This window comes from Oryctolagus cuniculus, chromosome 7 (assembly GCF_051225735.1).
Source record: "Oryctolagus cuniculus isolate XC-2025 breed Fujian yellow rabbit chromosome 7, ASM5122573v1, whole genome shotgun sequence".
Taxonomy (NCBI): Eukaryota; Metazoa; Chordata; class Mammalia; order Lagomorpha; family Leporidae; genus Oryctolagus; species Oryctolagus cuniculus.
Window position 1 is genome coordinate 36,436,421 of NC_142873.1, and position 13,706 is coordinate 36,450,126.

At 43.1% G+C, this 13,706-nt stretch overlaps 1 protein-coding gene across 9 annotated transcripts in view; it reads right to left on the bottom strand.

The window, feature by feature from the left end:
- The window catches only part of DDR2 (discoidin domain receptor tyrosine kinase 2), a 176,995-nt gene that overhangs the window by 36,006 nt on the left and 127,283 nt on the right, over positions 1–13,706 (bottom strand). For all 9 annotated transcript variants that reach the window (XM_017345723.3, XM_017345728.4, XM_070077432.2 and 6 more), the window contains 4 exons: positions 3,616–3,718; positions 1,877–2,108; positions 1,439–1,586; positions 777–882 (listed from right to left, as the gene is read on the bottom strand). In XM_017345723.3, coding sequence (XP_017201212.1) covers positions 777–882; positions 1,439–1,586; positions 1,877–2,108; positions 3,616–3,718 — 589 coding nt within the window. The remainder of the gene's footprint in view (positions 1–776; positions 883–1,438; positions 1,587–1,876; positions 2,109–3,615; positions 3,719–13,706) is intronic.

Consider the following 13,706-nt stretch of genomic DNA (forward strand, 5'->3'; position numbering starts at 1 on the left):
ACTCCTGAGAATTTCCATCAGCTGGTCTGTACTTCACTATGATCTAATCTCTCTCCAGACTCATTCTTTGCAGGTAAGGATAAAGCTAAGGAGAAAGTGTTGGGTGGTCTAGAAGAAGTTTGGCATGAAATGCCGTAAGTAAGAACATTTCTGTTCTAACTTTAAATTCCCACTGTATCTGATCACACTTCTCCATCATGGTCCTCCACTGACACATGTCAGACTTGCCCATCAGTCCATCCTTGCCCTTAGCCCTGTTTCCTCTGTTCCCTTCTACCTTCCTTCTGCAACTTAAATTCTCATCTCATCCTCGAAACTTCCCTGTCACTCACAAGCCTTAGTTGTCTCTTTCTTTTCAGAATTTCTAAAACATTTATATTTATGGAATCTATGCTTCTTGAACTTCATGACTTGCCATTATTATACTTATTACTTCAATTCTTCTGGACCTTTGCCTATATAAACATAACAATATTAATGTCATTATATCCTGCTTTCAGGATCAAAAATTATGGCTACCACACTCAGCACCTTGCTCTGTGTGATTTATTGCTGTTTTCTATGTGATTGCCTTTTTTTCCTAAAATAGGATATAAGTTCATGGGAAATAAAGACCATGTAGCTTATTTTATCTGTGTTATTTCACAATGTATAGTACAGGGACTAAATAAATACTGATTGGTTGATTTATTGATTGATAACTGATCCTAAACCATAATAACATTCTCTCCTAGTGGCCATTTTTTCACTTAATGACCAAAATTTCCAGAATTTACCTGTACCCAACAGCTCCATCATAGACAGAGTCATTCAGATAAATTATAGATCCTCCTGGGAGTACAAACTGCTGCCCAGCTGGAGCATTGTAAGACACCAAGCCATCTGCCAAGAGAAACACAGTTGTCAGCGCCATGGATGAGGACACTGTACTTGATGCTCACACCAACTACCACTTGGAGCAACAAGAGCTTCACAGTTGCAGTCTGCACAGTATGTCCATTAGCTCCCAACGTGGGCACACAGGGAGCACTGCTGAGGAGCACTTTTTGGTATCAGTCAACAAACTGACTCTGAATGCATCATTCTGGGTGTGGAGCACCAAGCCCTGGGGTGGATAAACAATGTTCCTTTCTCACACTGATAGGGATTTACTTTGTTGGGATGGGGAATGTCCAGCCCAAGAAATCATCTGGCCTGACCCTGCTGAGCCAACCACAGGTGGGATTTGAAATTCAATAAATCTACAGTAGGCTAGTTTTTAAGTTGACTGTATGGCCCACAAATGATGTCATAAATACCTAAATGCTCCTTGGCAGAACAAAGGTTCCCCACCCCTACCGAGCTAACTGATCCCATCCCTTTCTGATCTGATTGTCTTTAAATCCCAGGGGTCAGGGTTTTTCATAACATCAGTAAGCTCCCTGTGCTAGAGACCTACCTAGCCAAACACAGCCATAAAGCTCCACTCTCATGCACACATTCATGGAGTGGTCAGTGACAGGAATGAAGCGAACAAATCTGGCCACAATGGGTGGCTCCAAGTCCTTCAGGCAAATATCATAGGGGTTACTATTTCCATCCAGCACCTGAGGAGAGAGAAGAGAAAGAGTGAAGCAATAGTGTAAGATCACACTCACACGTCTTCATCCCCATCACCCTTTTGTTAGGTTTCCTTTTAATTCAAGGAGCAGACAGGATCCATTCTGCCTTGTTATTCTCTTTTGTGCCCACTTGCCACCCTCCCTCATTCTGGGCCACAGATTTACAAGGTAATGCTGGGTTGATAGACTCACATACCTACATAGACAACTTGCGCTCTTCTTCTTCTAACCTATGGTGTTGGATATCCTAGGCTCTGAATGCTTCTTCTTCCTACCTGTTTCCCATGTCGATTCCGCCATGAGATCCAGCGAGTACCATCCCGACTGTAATTGATCTTGTACATGGGAGCAAACTCAATGCCATGCCCCCCAGCATGGCGTCCCTGGGTCCCCACAAGAGTGATAAAGTGTAGAGTGTGCAAGTCGATCTGCAAAAATTCCTTCAGGTCATCAGGCTCCACTGGGATCTCTGGGCACCAGGCTCCATCCCCTTCTTCTGAGTCCAGTCTTGAGAGGCGAGAGTTAGGGAGAGAGAGAGCAACCATGAAACCATGGACTTCTGTACCGATTCACAGCGAGCAGCTGCTCTGTCATGAGGGAAGAGAGCAGGCCGTGTGCCCAGTCTAGTAGAACTTTTTGGATTCTCCTCACCAGTCTGACTCCATCATGGTATCTATTTGTGGTTAGTTACCTTTCCGTAGAGTATTGTGAAACTCAGAGGGAGTCACTACCAGGGACCTGGAGGGCTTCAGATCATAGGTAGCCTTTATTCCCAGCCTGATTTACAGTCCCAAGGGAAATGAAACCCTTTCAACCCTCTGTCCCTCTATGTTCATTTCACCATCCCTACATCCCCACTACACACACACACACACACACACACACCCCACAATCTCAGACTAAGCCTGGCAGAGTTAGTCATTCTTCGCTTGGGCATTAAGTTACGGGAGTGCTGAGGGGTGGATAGTAGAATCCTGAGTGTGGACTATGCAATGCAGTGGAATTCTAACCAGCAGGATGGGCACAACAGCCCAGCAAAAAGCCATGGAAAGCCATGGGGAGGGGGAGGCAAATAGCAGGCCAGGGGAAGAGTAAAAACTCTGGTTTTGCTTTTTTACATCCAGGCTGAGCTACCACTGAGCATAATTGTGCAATCAGTTCAAGGTTTATTTTGGGAACCTCTTGCCACTTTCCCTCTTCTCTGGAATGCTCCCATTTCTCACAGCTGTTACCCAGCCAGTGGCTGCTCCCTTCCAACACCCACCAACCATCACTCCGGTCTTTCTCACACTAAGATAAATATTATGGGGAAGGTTTTGCAGGGTTATTTTCCTTATGGATGATTCCATTTTAACAAAATCAACACTTTCCAGCAAAATAATTAATTCTGGGGGAGGATCAGGCCCCAATCAGCAGAATAGTTTTTGAGTTGGGAGATTTGGGGATACAGAGGAACCCTCAAATTATACCACAAGGAACTTACTACGTCCTAATTATGGATGAGGATAGCTGTTCTATGTGAGAAATCTTGAGAGAGAGGAACTTTTTGGAGGGCTGGGTAAGTGCATCACACTCTGCATGGTGAGTGATGTTTCATAGAACCCACTGAGAAGGGGAGCAGCTTTCTTAATCCCTGGCATTCTACATAATCTGTACCACTACATATCTGCCCTTCTGGCCTGCCTCCAACAGCAACTCAGAGTGGGAAGGCCAAGGAAAGCAAATCCACCACCTTTCAATGAACCCATTCACTGTGGGTATTGTGGCTCTGGGGCTTCTGTGGTTGCAATGGGATTGCAGGACCAACACAACCCGCCAAGACCTGAAATCTCTCCCTGCAAACACACAGACAGGAATAGTCCACTGATGTACTTGCCCCATTCCCACCAGCTCCCACCAATGCCATACTCCTGCCAGGACCACCCCTTTTCCCCAACCCCTTGAGTCAGGGCTTCTCTGTCCAGGAAATCTGTCCATCCCAGAACTCAGACTCTTCTGAAGTGCCCATCCTCACCTTCCGTATCTGGCAGCTGTGGACTCTGACCACTGACTGGAAGCTGTGATGTCTTCATCTGGGATGTGGCCTCCTGACATGCCCAGAGGATAGCGGCAAATAGCTGGACCAAGAGAAATTGCAGAAGATATGCTTTTATTTTTATCTGCAGATCCTACTAGAGAAGATGTCACCGCTTATTGAACAGTTACTAAGAGAATATAAAGCCCACTATGCGTTCTGTGACCCCAGTTTCATCACCCTGCCTCTACAGGACTTTCTGGCTCAGATTCCAAAAGCATTTGAGGTTTGCAAGATATGACTATCAGCCAAATCTGACAAGTGTTGTGATATAATATAACGTAATGTGCCGATTTGACCTTTGTATTTGGTGACAACAAGGTCAGTGGCCCTTCTCTATTCTGTTGTTAGCATATATCCAATTCTAATTAACTTCTCAACAGTAGTTAATCATCTTCATAATCACCAGGTATTCCTATGACCCATGGGTTTCGTTTTCTCTAGATAGAAGGTTACATGCAACTGTGATGCAAATCTACAAACTCTGCTATGAAGGGATTGGCCCCCATCAGCACGTGTTCTGGCTCCAGGTAGAAAGCAACGACTTCTGGGGATGGATTTCCACTTGCAACCAAGTTAGAGTAACAGGGACTAGATTTACCCTCCTCTTTGAAACAATCAAAAAGGACAGAATGTATGAAATACTGGGTTTCAGGATAATGACCATCCGACAACAAAGGGCAGCAATCTCTAAGAGATAGGAAAAAAAGAAGAAAAGACCGACAACTGGGCGAGCTGAGTGGCACAGCTCAATGCAATGAGCAGGAACTCAGAGCCTGGAGAATTTCCTTGGTGATGGGGCCAAAGAGTCCAGAGAGTTTAAGAGGACTGGAGCTGTCAGGACATAGAACTTCCAGAGAAAACACAGGACACTTCGTTAAATTTTAATTTCAAAAATGTTTTTTAAAGTTTTTTAGTGTATGTGTGTCCCACACAACAAAAAAATTACCAGGCACATGGGTTAGGCATTTGGCAGGGCAGTTAAGACTCCTACATCCTATATCAGAATGCCTGAGTTCAATACCCTCCTTTGGCTCCTGACTCCAGCTTCCTGCTAATTTAGCAGATCCTGGGAGGCAAGGGTGATAGCTCAAGTAATTAGGTTTCTGCCACCCATGCATGAGACCTGGATTGCATTCCCACATCCAGGCTTCAGTCTTAACCACTGTGAGAATTTAGGGAGTGAATTTGCAGATGGGAATAGTGGTCTCTCTCCATGCCCCCTCCCCTGTTTCTCTCTCTCTCTTTTCCTCTCTCTCTCTTTCTCTCTCTCTCTCTCTCTCTGGCTCTGCATTTCAAATTTAAAAATCTTAAAAAACATTACTAGGCATGTAAAGGGCCAGGTAATGAAATACATTATAAGAAGCAAAAAATGAAAGTGATTTAGAATGGATTACATCTCGTTGACTTCTTTACAGGAAAAAACACAAAAACCTAAGATTAAAACAAAAAAAGACTCTGAATAGCCAAAGCAACAAAAAAAAGAATGAAGCTAGAGGTATCATGTTTTCAAATTTAAAAATACATTACAAAGCTACATCAGTTAAAAGAGTATACCACATACATAAAAACATGCTTATAGACAAATAGTAGAAAACAGACAGCCCAGAAGTAAACCCACAGATACAAGATCAACTGATCTTGAGCAAGAATGCTAAAAACATGTGATGGGGAAAGAATAATCTTCCATAAAATGGGTGCTGGGAAAATTGTACAGCCACTTGCAAAATAATGAAATTACATCATACACAAGAACTAACTCACAACTGGATAGCAGATTTAAACATAAGATTTGAAACTGTAAAACTCCTGGTAAAGGACATAGAGAGAAAGCTTAATGACATTGATACAGGCAATGATTTCTTGGACATGGAACCAAAAACACAAGCAACAAAAGCAGAAACAAAAACTTTTGCAAAGCAAAACAAATAATGAACAGGAACAACCTGGGGAATGGGATAAAATCTTTGGAAAGCATATATTTGACAAGAAGTTAATATTCAAGATTTAAAGGGAGTTTACACAAGTCAATAGCAAAAACAAAGCTGATTTAAAAATGGGCAAGGACTTTCAGAGGCATTTCTTCAGAGACATACAAATGACCCATGTCACATGAAAAGACACTCAGCATCACCAATCAATAGGGAAATGCAAATCCAAACCATAAGGAGATATCATGTCACATCTGTCAGGATGGCTGCTATTAACAAAAACAAAATATAATAAAGTTTGGAAAGGACATAGAGGAACTGACACCTTTGTTCTTGTGAATGTAACATGGTCCAACTGCTATGGAAAACAGTATGGAGGTTCTTCAAAAATTAAAAATAGTACTGCCAGGGCCAGTGCCATGGTATAGCAGGTAAAGCCACAGCCTGCAGTGCCGGCATCCTATATGGGTGCTGGTTCAAGTCCCGGCTGCTCCACTTCTGATCTAGCTCTCTGCGACAGCCTGGGAAAGCAGTGGAGGATTGGCCTAAGTCCTTGGGCCTGTGTGGGAGACCAGGAAGAAGCTCCTGGATCCCGGCTTCAGATCAGCCCAGCTCCAGCTGTTGCGGCCATCTGGGGAGTGAACCAGTAGATGGAAGACTTCTCTCTCTGCCTCTGCCTTTCTACAACTCTACCTTTCAAATAAATAAATAAATCTTTTTAAAAAAATAGTGCTGCCATAGGATCCAGCAATTCTGCTTCTGAGTGCATATCCAAATGAATAAAAGCCAGGATCTCAAAGTTATGTGTATGAGGGTTCCTAAAAAGTTCATAGAAAATGTGCCTCAAGAAAAAGCTATCCATGTATTTCAAAATTTTCTTGCACCCAAATAAACTTACATTTCAATTCCATTTTTCCAGAAATTTTTTGAAATGTCCTATTCCTTGTATATCCATTGCAACATTATTCACAACAGCCAAGACATGGGAGCAACCTAAATGTCCAATGATAGATGAATGCATAAAGACAACATGGGATATTATGGATGCATGCAATGGAATGTTACTCAGTTTAAACATGGAGAAAATGCTACCATTTTCAACATCATGGATGAACCCGGAGAACATTATTATACTAAGCAAAATAAGCCAGTCATAGAAGGACAAACAGCATGATTCCATTTAGATGAAGTATAAGAGCCATGTTCATAGAGCAGAACCAAGGTTTCCAGTGATTAAGGGCAGAGGGAACGGACAGTTCTTGCTTAAGGAGTAGAAGGTTTCACTTCTACAAGATAAATAACTCTTAGAGATCTGCTGTACAGCATTGTGCCTATAGTTAACAATACTGTATGTTAACTCTTAAAACTATGTTAAAAGGGGCAAATCACAAGTGTTATTAGCATAGTAGTTAACAACAAGACAATAAAGAACCAATTACAGTTTACACCTTCAGTGTAAACTCCACTTGTCTCATCTTAGTCCCAACCTTTTCTATTCAGCAAGAAAAAGGAAGATACTATCAAAGATGAATTTCAAAATGATTATGCCGAGTAAAAGAAGGCAGACGGGGGCTGGCACTGTGGTACAGCAGGTGAAGCCAATGCTGCAGTGCTGGCAACCCATATGGGCGCCGGTTTGTGTCCTTGCTGCTCCACTTCAGATCCAGCTCTCCTCTAAGGCCTGAGAAAGCAGTGGAAGATGGCCCAAGTCCTTGGGCACTTGCACATGTGTGGGAGACCTAGAGGAAGCCCCTGGCTCCTGGCTTCAGATTGGCCCAGCTCCAGCTGTTTTGGCAATTTGGGGAGTGAACCAGTGGATGGAAGACTCCTCTCTCTCTCTCTCTCTCTCTCTGCCTCTGTTTCTCTGTAACTCTGCCTTTCAAATAAATAATAAATCTTTAAAAAAAAAAAAAGAAGGTAGACAAAATGAGTACATACGGTATGCTTCCACTTACATGTAATTCTGAAAATGTAAACAAGTCCTTCTAAAGTGACAGAAAGCTTTCCTTGGGGTGGGAGCAGTGCCTAGAGGAATTACAAAGGGGCACAGAAAGACTTTTGGCAGAGGTGAACATGGTAATTTTCTTGATGATGGCAGTGATTTTCAGTGATACATATGTCAAACAGATCAAATTGTGCTTTTTAAAATTTATCTTTTTATTTCTTTGAAGAGGAGGGAGAAGAGAGACAGACACACAGACACACAGAACGAGATAGAACCATCTGCGTTCACTCTCCAAATGCCTACAACACCAGAGGTTGGAAAGGTCAAAACTGGGAACTGGGAACTGGGAACTGGGAACTCATTCCCTCACTCCCACATGGGCAGCGGGGGTCCTCTCTCTTGAATCATCACCTGCTACCTCCCAGGGTCTGAATGCATTAACTTGAAGCTGGAATCAGGGGTGGATGCAGGACTTTAACCTGTGTACTCCAATACGGGATGCAGGCATCTTAAGCAGCATATTAACCACTAGGCCAAACACTGGCCCTGAAGACGCACATTTCTGATGTGTTCCATTTATTGTATGCCAACCATCCTTCCATAAAGCTTTTATAAAATAGCACTCTCTGGGGCACAACAATGTATTGAGATTTTGATCTACACATTTTCTCTTCCCTTTTCCAAACATGTAACCAGCCAGGCCTCTGCATCTCTTCATTCCATAAGAGGTGTACGTTTACAAGACAGAAATAAACTACTCATAGATAAATGGCTTCCAGGAAAACCTGCCCTCATTAAGGAACTAGAGGGTGGAGATGGTGGGGAGATGTCCCTAAGCTTAGAAGGGGACAGAAGAGGAAAACTGTAGAACTAAGCTACAATTAAGGGCATAAGGAATGGGGAGTTCTTACAGTAGGCTAATGGGTACCAAGCCCTTTTTCCTAGAAGTATCCTGGAGAAGTAGCAAAACACCAAAGAGAAAAGGGTTTCACACGAGCACAATGTGCAAGCTTGGCACGGAAACAGCAGCACTGCTATGTTTAAGGAACATCACGGGCTTGGAGAATGTGGATTTTCACTGGCACCATGATGAACTGAAGGCAACTGGGCCCTTCTGTCTGTTAATCCTACCAGTAAAGCTTATGGATTGTGATCCGATCCTAGACAAGGGAGAGATGGCTCTGGGCCAAGGAGGAGCTGCTACTTCCAGAAATAATAATTAAGCAATGCTTATGCCAACAGCTTTGGCAAGAAACATGGTCCTCCAATAAACAAGGGGGTACAGATAACTCTTTCATATGCTGATTTTATTTCCTTTGAGTAAATTCCCAGGAGTGGGATGGCTGGGTCATATGGTAAATCTGTTTTCAGATTTCTGAGAAATCTGAATATTGTCTTCCACAATGGCTGTACTAGTTTACATTCCCACCAACAGTGTTTTAGGGTACCTTTTCCTTCACATCCTCACCGGAATTTATTGTTTTTTGATTTCTGTATGATCGTCATTATAACTGGGGTAAAGTTAAACCTCATTGTGGTTTATTTTTGCATTTCCCTGATGGCTGGTGATCCTGGGCATTTTTTTTTCATGTGTCTGTTGGTCATTTGAATTTCATCTTTTGAAAAATGCCTAGCTAAGATATGTAATCTACCCAGATGTCCATCAACTGACGACTGAATAAATAAAATGTGGTTTATATACACTATGGAATACTACTCAGCCATAAAATAAAATCCTGTCTTTTTCAACAAAATGGATGCAACTGAAAACCATTATGCTTAGTGAAATAAACCAGTCCCAAAAAGACAGATATCATGTTTTCCCTGGTTTGTGGTAACTAACAGAGTACAAAAAATGTAATGTATGTGAATGAAATTGACATTTTGAGATCTGATCATTGTTTACAGACCTTATCTATACTCTTGAGGAACAATATTTTTTCTACTTACTACTTGTTGGATTCTTTTTTTTAAGATTTATTTATTTACTCGAAATTCAAAGTTACACAGAGAGAGAAGGAGAGGCAAAGAGAGACAGACAGAAAGAGAGAAAGAGACAGAGAGAGAGAGAAAGGTCACCCATCTGCTGGTTCACTCCCCAGTTGGCCGTAACGACTGGAGCTGCACCCATCCAAAGCTAGGAGCCAGGAGCTTCCTCCTGGTCTCCAACACGGGTGCAGGGGCCCAAGGACTCAGGCCATCTTCCACTGCTTTCCCAGGCCATAGCAGAGAGCTGGATCAGAAGTGGAGCAGCCTGGACTCGAACTGGCGCCAATATGGGATGCTGGCACTGAAGGCAGAGGCTTTACCCATTATGCCACAGTGCTGGCCCCTGGATTCTTTATTTAGTGGAGAGTTAAGCTTGTGATTATAAAATAAATTGAAAGTAAGTCCTTGTAAAAATTAAAAGAAGTGATAAGAAAGGAATGAGGAGGAATGGTGGGGGTGTGGGAAGGAGGGAGAGTAGGGTGGGAAGTATCACTATGCTTTAAAATTGGTATATTTGAAATACATGAAGTTTATGCACCTTATATAAATGAAAGCTTCAAAAAAAAAAAAAAAGCAGCATGGTCCTTTATCCAAATGGAATACTTTCATGTTCACTACCCACTACCTTCTCCAAGCTGAATTAAATCAAGAAATGAGTGTGGGATCTAGTCTCACCTTGCTTACTCTTAGGAAATGCATCATTTCTTCACCTGATGGATTAGGCTGTAATTTTAGATACATATCTAAAGTATTTGGAGGTAAAGCAACAATTTCTCAAACTCCAAATCCTCTGAGAAGTGAAGTGGAAGGGAAGTGTAAGGATGAGGAAATATTAATACAGGATGGGACCCAAGTCAACCATAGGTGAGATCCGTGCACGGCGTCCAGAAAACAGCCCTCTTCTCCGTTCTATATCTCCAGACATCTGAAGCCATGCCCTGCCACCAGGCCAGCTCTGACAGCTTCCTCCTCCAGATCAGTTCTCCAAGTTCCTGGGTGTGCTCAGAGCTTCATGAATACAGAGAAGCTTCTGGAGGCCTTTAACCTGGGCCCCATGCTGGAGTCCACTTTCCAGATGCATTGGCATCTGGGACTCAAAGCCAGCAACTAAACCCCTTGCTGCTGTGCACTGTGGGTCTGCCTCCCTCAGGGACCCCCCAGGTGGAGGTCTGGCTGTCTATCACAGGCATTCCTGGCTCCCTTGGCTATAACCCATGTCATTTTTGGTGGCTCCAAAAATGCTTTCCCATTGCTTACATCTTTTATATAACAGCCCTATAGGGCAGGCAGGGCACAGGTTATATTCTCAGAATTTATAAGAGGACACAAGCAGAAGGCCCATGGCTATTGTTAGAGAGTTGACATTTTTGTTTCCCAGTCCAGGGCTTGTCCCAATACCCCAAAGCACATCCTCTGTTTTAGCCAATCAAGTGTCCTGATGTCCACTCTTCTTCTACCAGGTTGCCAGCAAAAACACTACAACTTAGCAAGAGCTCCTCCCTGGCATCTTCTCTCTCTTCTGAAACCAAAGCTCAGTTCTGCCTCCAACCTCATTCCCAGCAGGATACAACTATCCATTTGCTTGTTACTCTCCAAATCCATGGTTTATCTTGATTCCTACTAATTAATTTTTCAATAATTTATTGAGTGCTATAGGACTATAGCAGTAAAGAAAACAAAGAGGTTTGCCACCCATTTTACACTGTGGTGTGGGAAAACAGCAAAGTGCAAATAAATAAGAAAGGTCTTCAAAAAATTCATGGAAAATGTGGATTATGGAAAAATGTTTGCATGGGTTTCAAAAATTTTTAACACCAAAATAAATTTAGCCCTTTTGAAGTCTTTTTAATGTCAGAATAATTTTAAATTCATAAAACAAAAATATTGTGAAGTAGTACAGTATTCCTACAAACTCCACACTTAGCTTTCCCTGTTATTAACATCTCATATTAGTATGATATACTTGTCACAATTAATAAGCCACACTCAGCTCCAACTCCTTCTGTCCTTTAAGCCTATTTTCTACAAACCTCTGGAAGTTGTCTTGTATACAATATGAGAGATGATGGCAATTGCAATAAAGAGAAATAAAATAATAGTAAAAGGAGGCCTTTTGGATAAGGTGACTGAGCAGAGACCAAGTGGAGGAGACAGCAAGCTGGGTGACTCTTGGAGGGGAGGTTGTTCATGCAAGAACAGCAAACGCAAATACATGCTTGAGGAAAGAGATGCTTGATAGTGAGGATGTTTCAAGTGCAGAAAGGAGGCCAGTGTATCCCAAATGGCAGCTAAAGTTATTATACTAGAACTCTCTTTTTGCAATGAAATGGCTAAAGGAAGCATTTTTGAGGAAGGATACTACCAATTCCAATAAGTGTCTCCTACCTATGATTTCTGACATTTTTAATATCGTCTCTTATGGCATTAGATACATTACTGCTTTGCAAAGCAAATTATACTTATTGGTGTGAGTATCCTATCTTCCCTACAGATGGCAAACTTTTTGGAAATAAAAGGTTCATTTTATTAATCTTTATTCTTCACTGCATACCTGGGGAGAGAATGGATACTCAAATATTTATTGAAAAAAAAAAAAAGGAGGTAAACCTTAGAGATACATACAGATCAGGAATTAGAAAAAAAGTTGAAGCCGGCGCCGTGGCTCAATAGGCTAATCCTCCACCTTGCGGCGCCGGCACACCGGGTTCTAGTCCCGGTTGGGGCGCCGGATTCTGTCCCGGTTGCCCCTCTTCCAGGCCAGCTCTCTGCTATGGCCAGGGAGTGCAGTGGAGGATGGCCCAGGTGCTTGGGCCCTGCACCCCATGGGAGACCAGGAAAAGCACCTGGCTCCTGGCTCCTGCCAGGATCAGCGCGGTGCGCCGGCTGCAGCGGCGGCCATTGGAGGGTGAACCAGCGGCAAAGGAAGACCTTTCTCTCTGTCTCTCTCTCTCACTGTCCACTCTGCCTGTCAAAAAAAAAAAAAAAAAAAAAAAAGAAAAAAAGTTGAGTCCAATATCGCCTCCCTCCAAACTTCTTCCCGTTGTTATTTGTACTTCAGCCAACTCCATTCTTCCAACGACTTAAGCCAGAAATCTGGAGGCCACACTTGACTTCTTTCATACCCCATAACTAGTCCCTCAGTTGGTAGAAAATCTTGTTGGCTGCACTAGAAAAATTCCCCCACATCCCTGGCTTCTTGCCACCTATTTTGCTATCATCCTCAGCCAGTTCACTGTCCTCTCTCACCAAGCAGAGCACAAGAATCTTCCCTTGTTCACCTTCCCCCTCGCACCATTTAAACTCTTCCATTAAACTCTTCTGTTCAAAACATCTCGGGGACTTTCCATCACACTCATAATAACATCCAGATTCCTTACATGGTCTCCAGAGCCCTGCAGAGTCTGTGCCCTGGCCTACTCTCCCCACCAGCCACACAAGCCTCCCTGCTGTGCCTCACACACACCAGCAGGCTTCCACTTCAGGGATTTGCCTTGCTGCTTAAGTATTTGCTTCCATAATGCAAGAATCTACATGAGGGCCGGCACCGCGGCTCACTACGCTAATCCTCCGCCTTGCGGCGCCGGCACACCGGGTTCTAGTCCCGGTCGGGGCGCCAGATTCTGTCCCTGTTGCTCCTCTTCCAGGCCAGCTCTCTGCTGTGGCCAGGGAGTGCAGTGGAGGATGGCCCAAGTCCTTGGGCCCTGCACCCCATGGGAGACCAGGATAAGTACCTGGCTCCTGCCATCGGATCAGCGCGGTGTGCCGGCTGCAGCGCGCCACAAAGGAAGACCTTTCTCTCTGTCTCTCTCTTTCACTGTCCACTCTGCCTGTCAAAAATAAAAATAAAAGAAATCTACATGAAATGGAGGAAAGAGAAATAGCATACTATATTTCCCATTTTTTCACATGTTAATATCACTAAATTCTATGTGCAACTTAAAAAAAAAAGAAAAGAGATTTTTTTAAGACAGTTCCCAAAAGCCGGTCCATGAACCAACAGCTTTAGAACCGCCTGGAGAGGTTCTAGGATATGAGCTTATGAGCCCATTAGGTGACTTTGGTGTACCCAAAGCTGAGCCCAGGAATCTACTTTATTGTTTTTTTTTTAACTTTTATTTAATGAATATAAATTTCCAAAGTACAGCTTTTGGATTACAGTGGCTCCC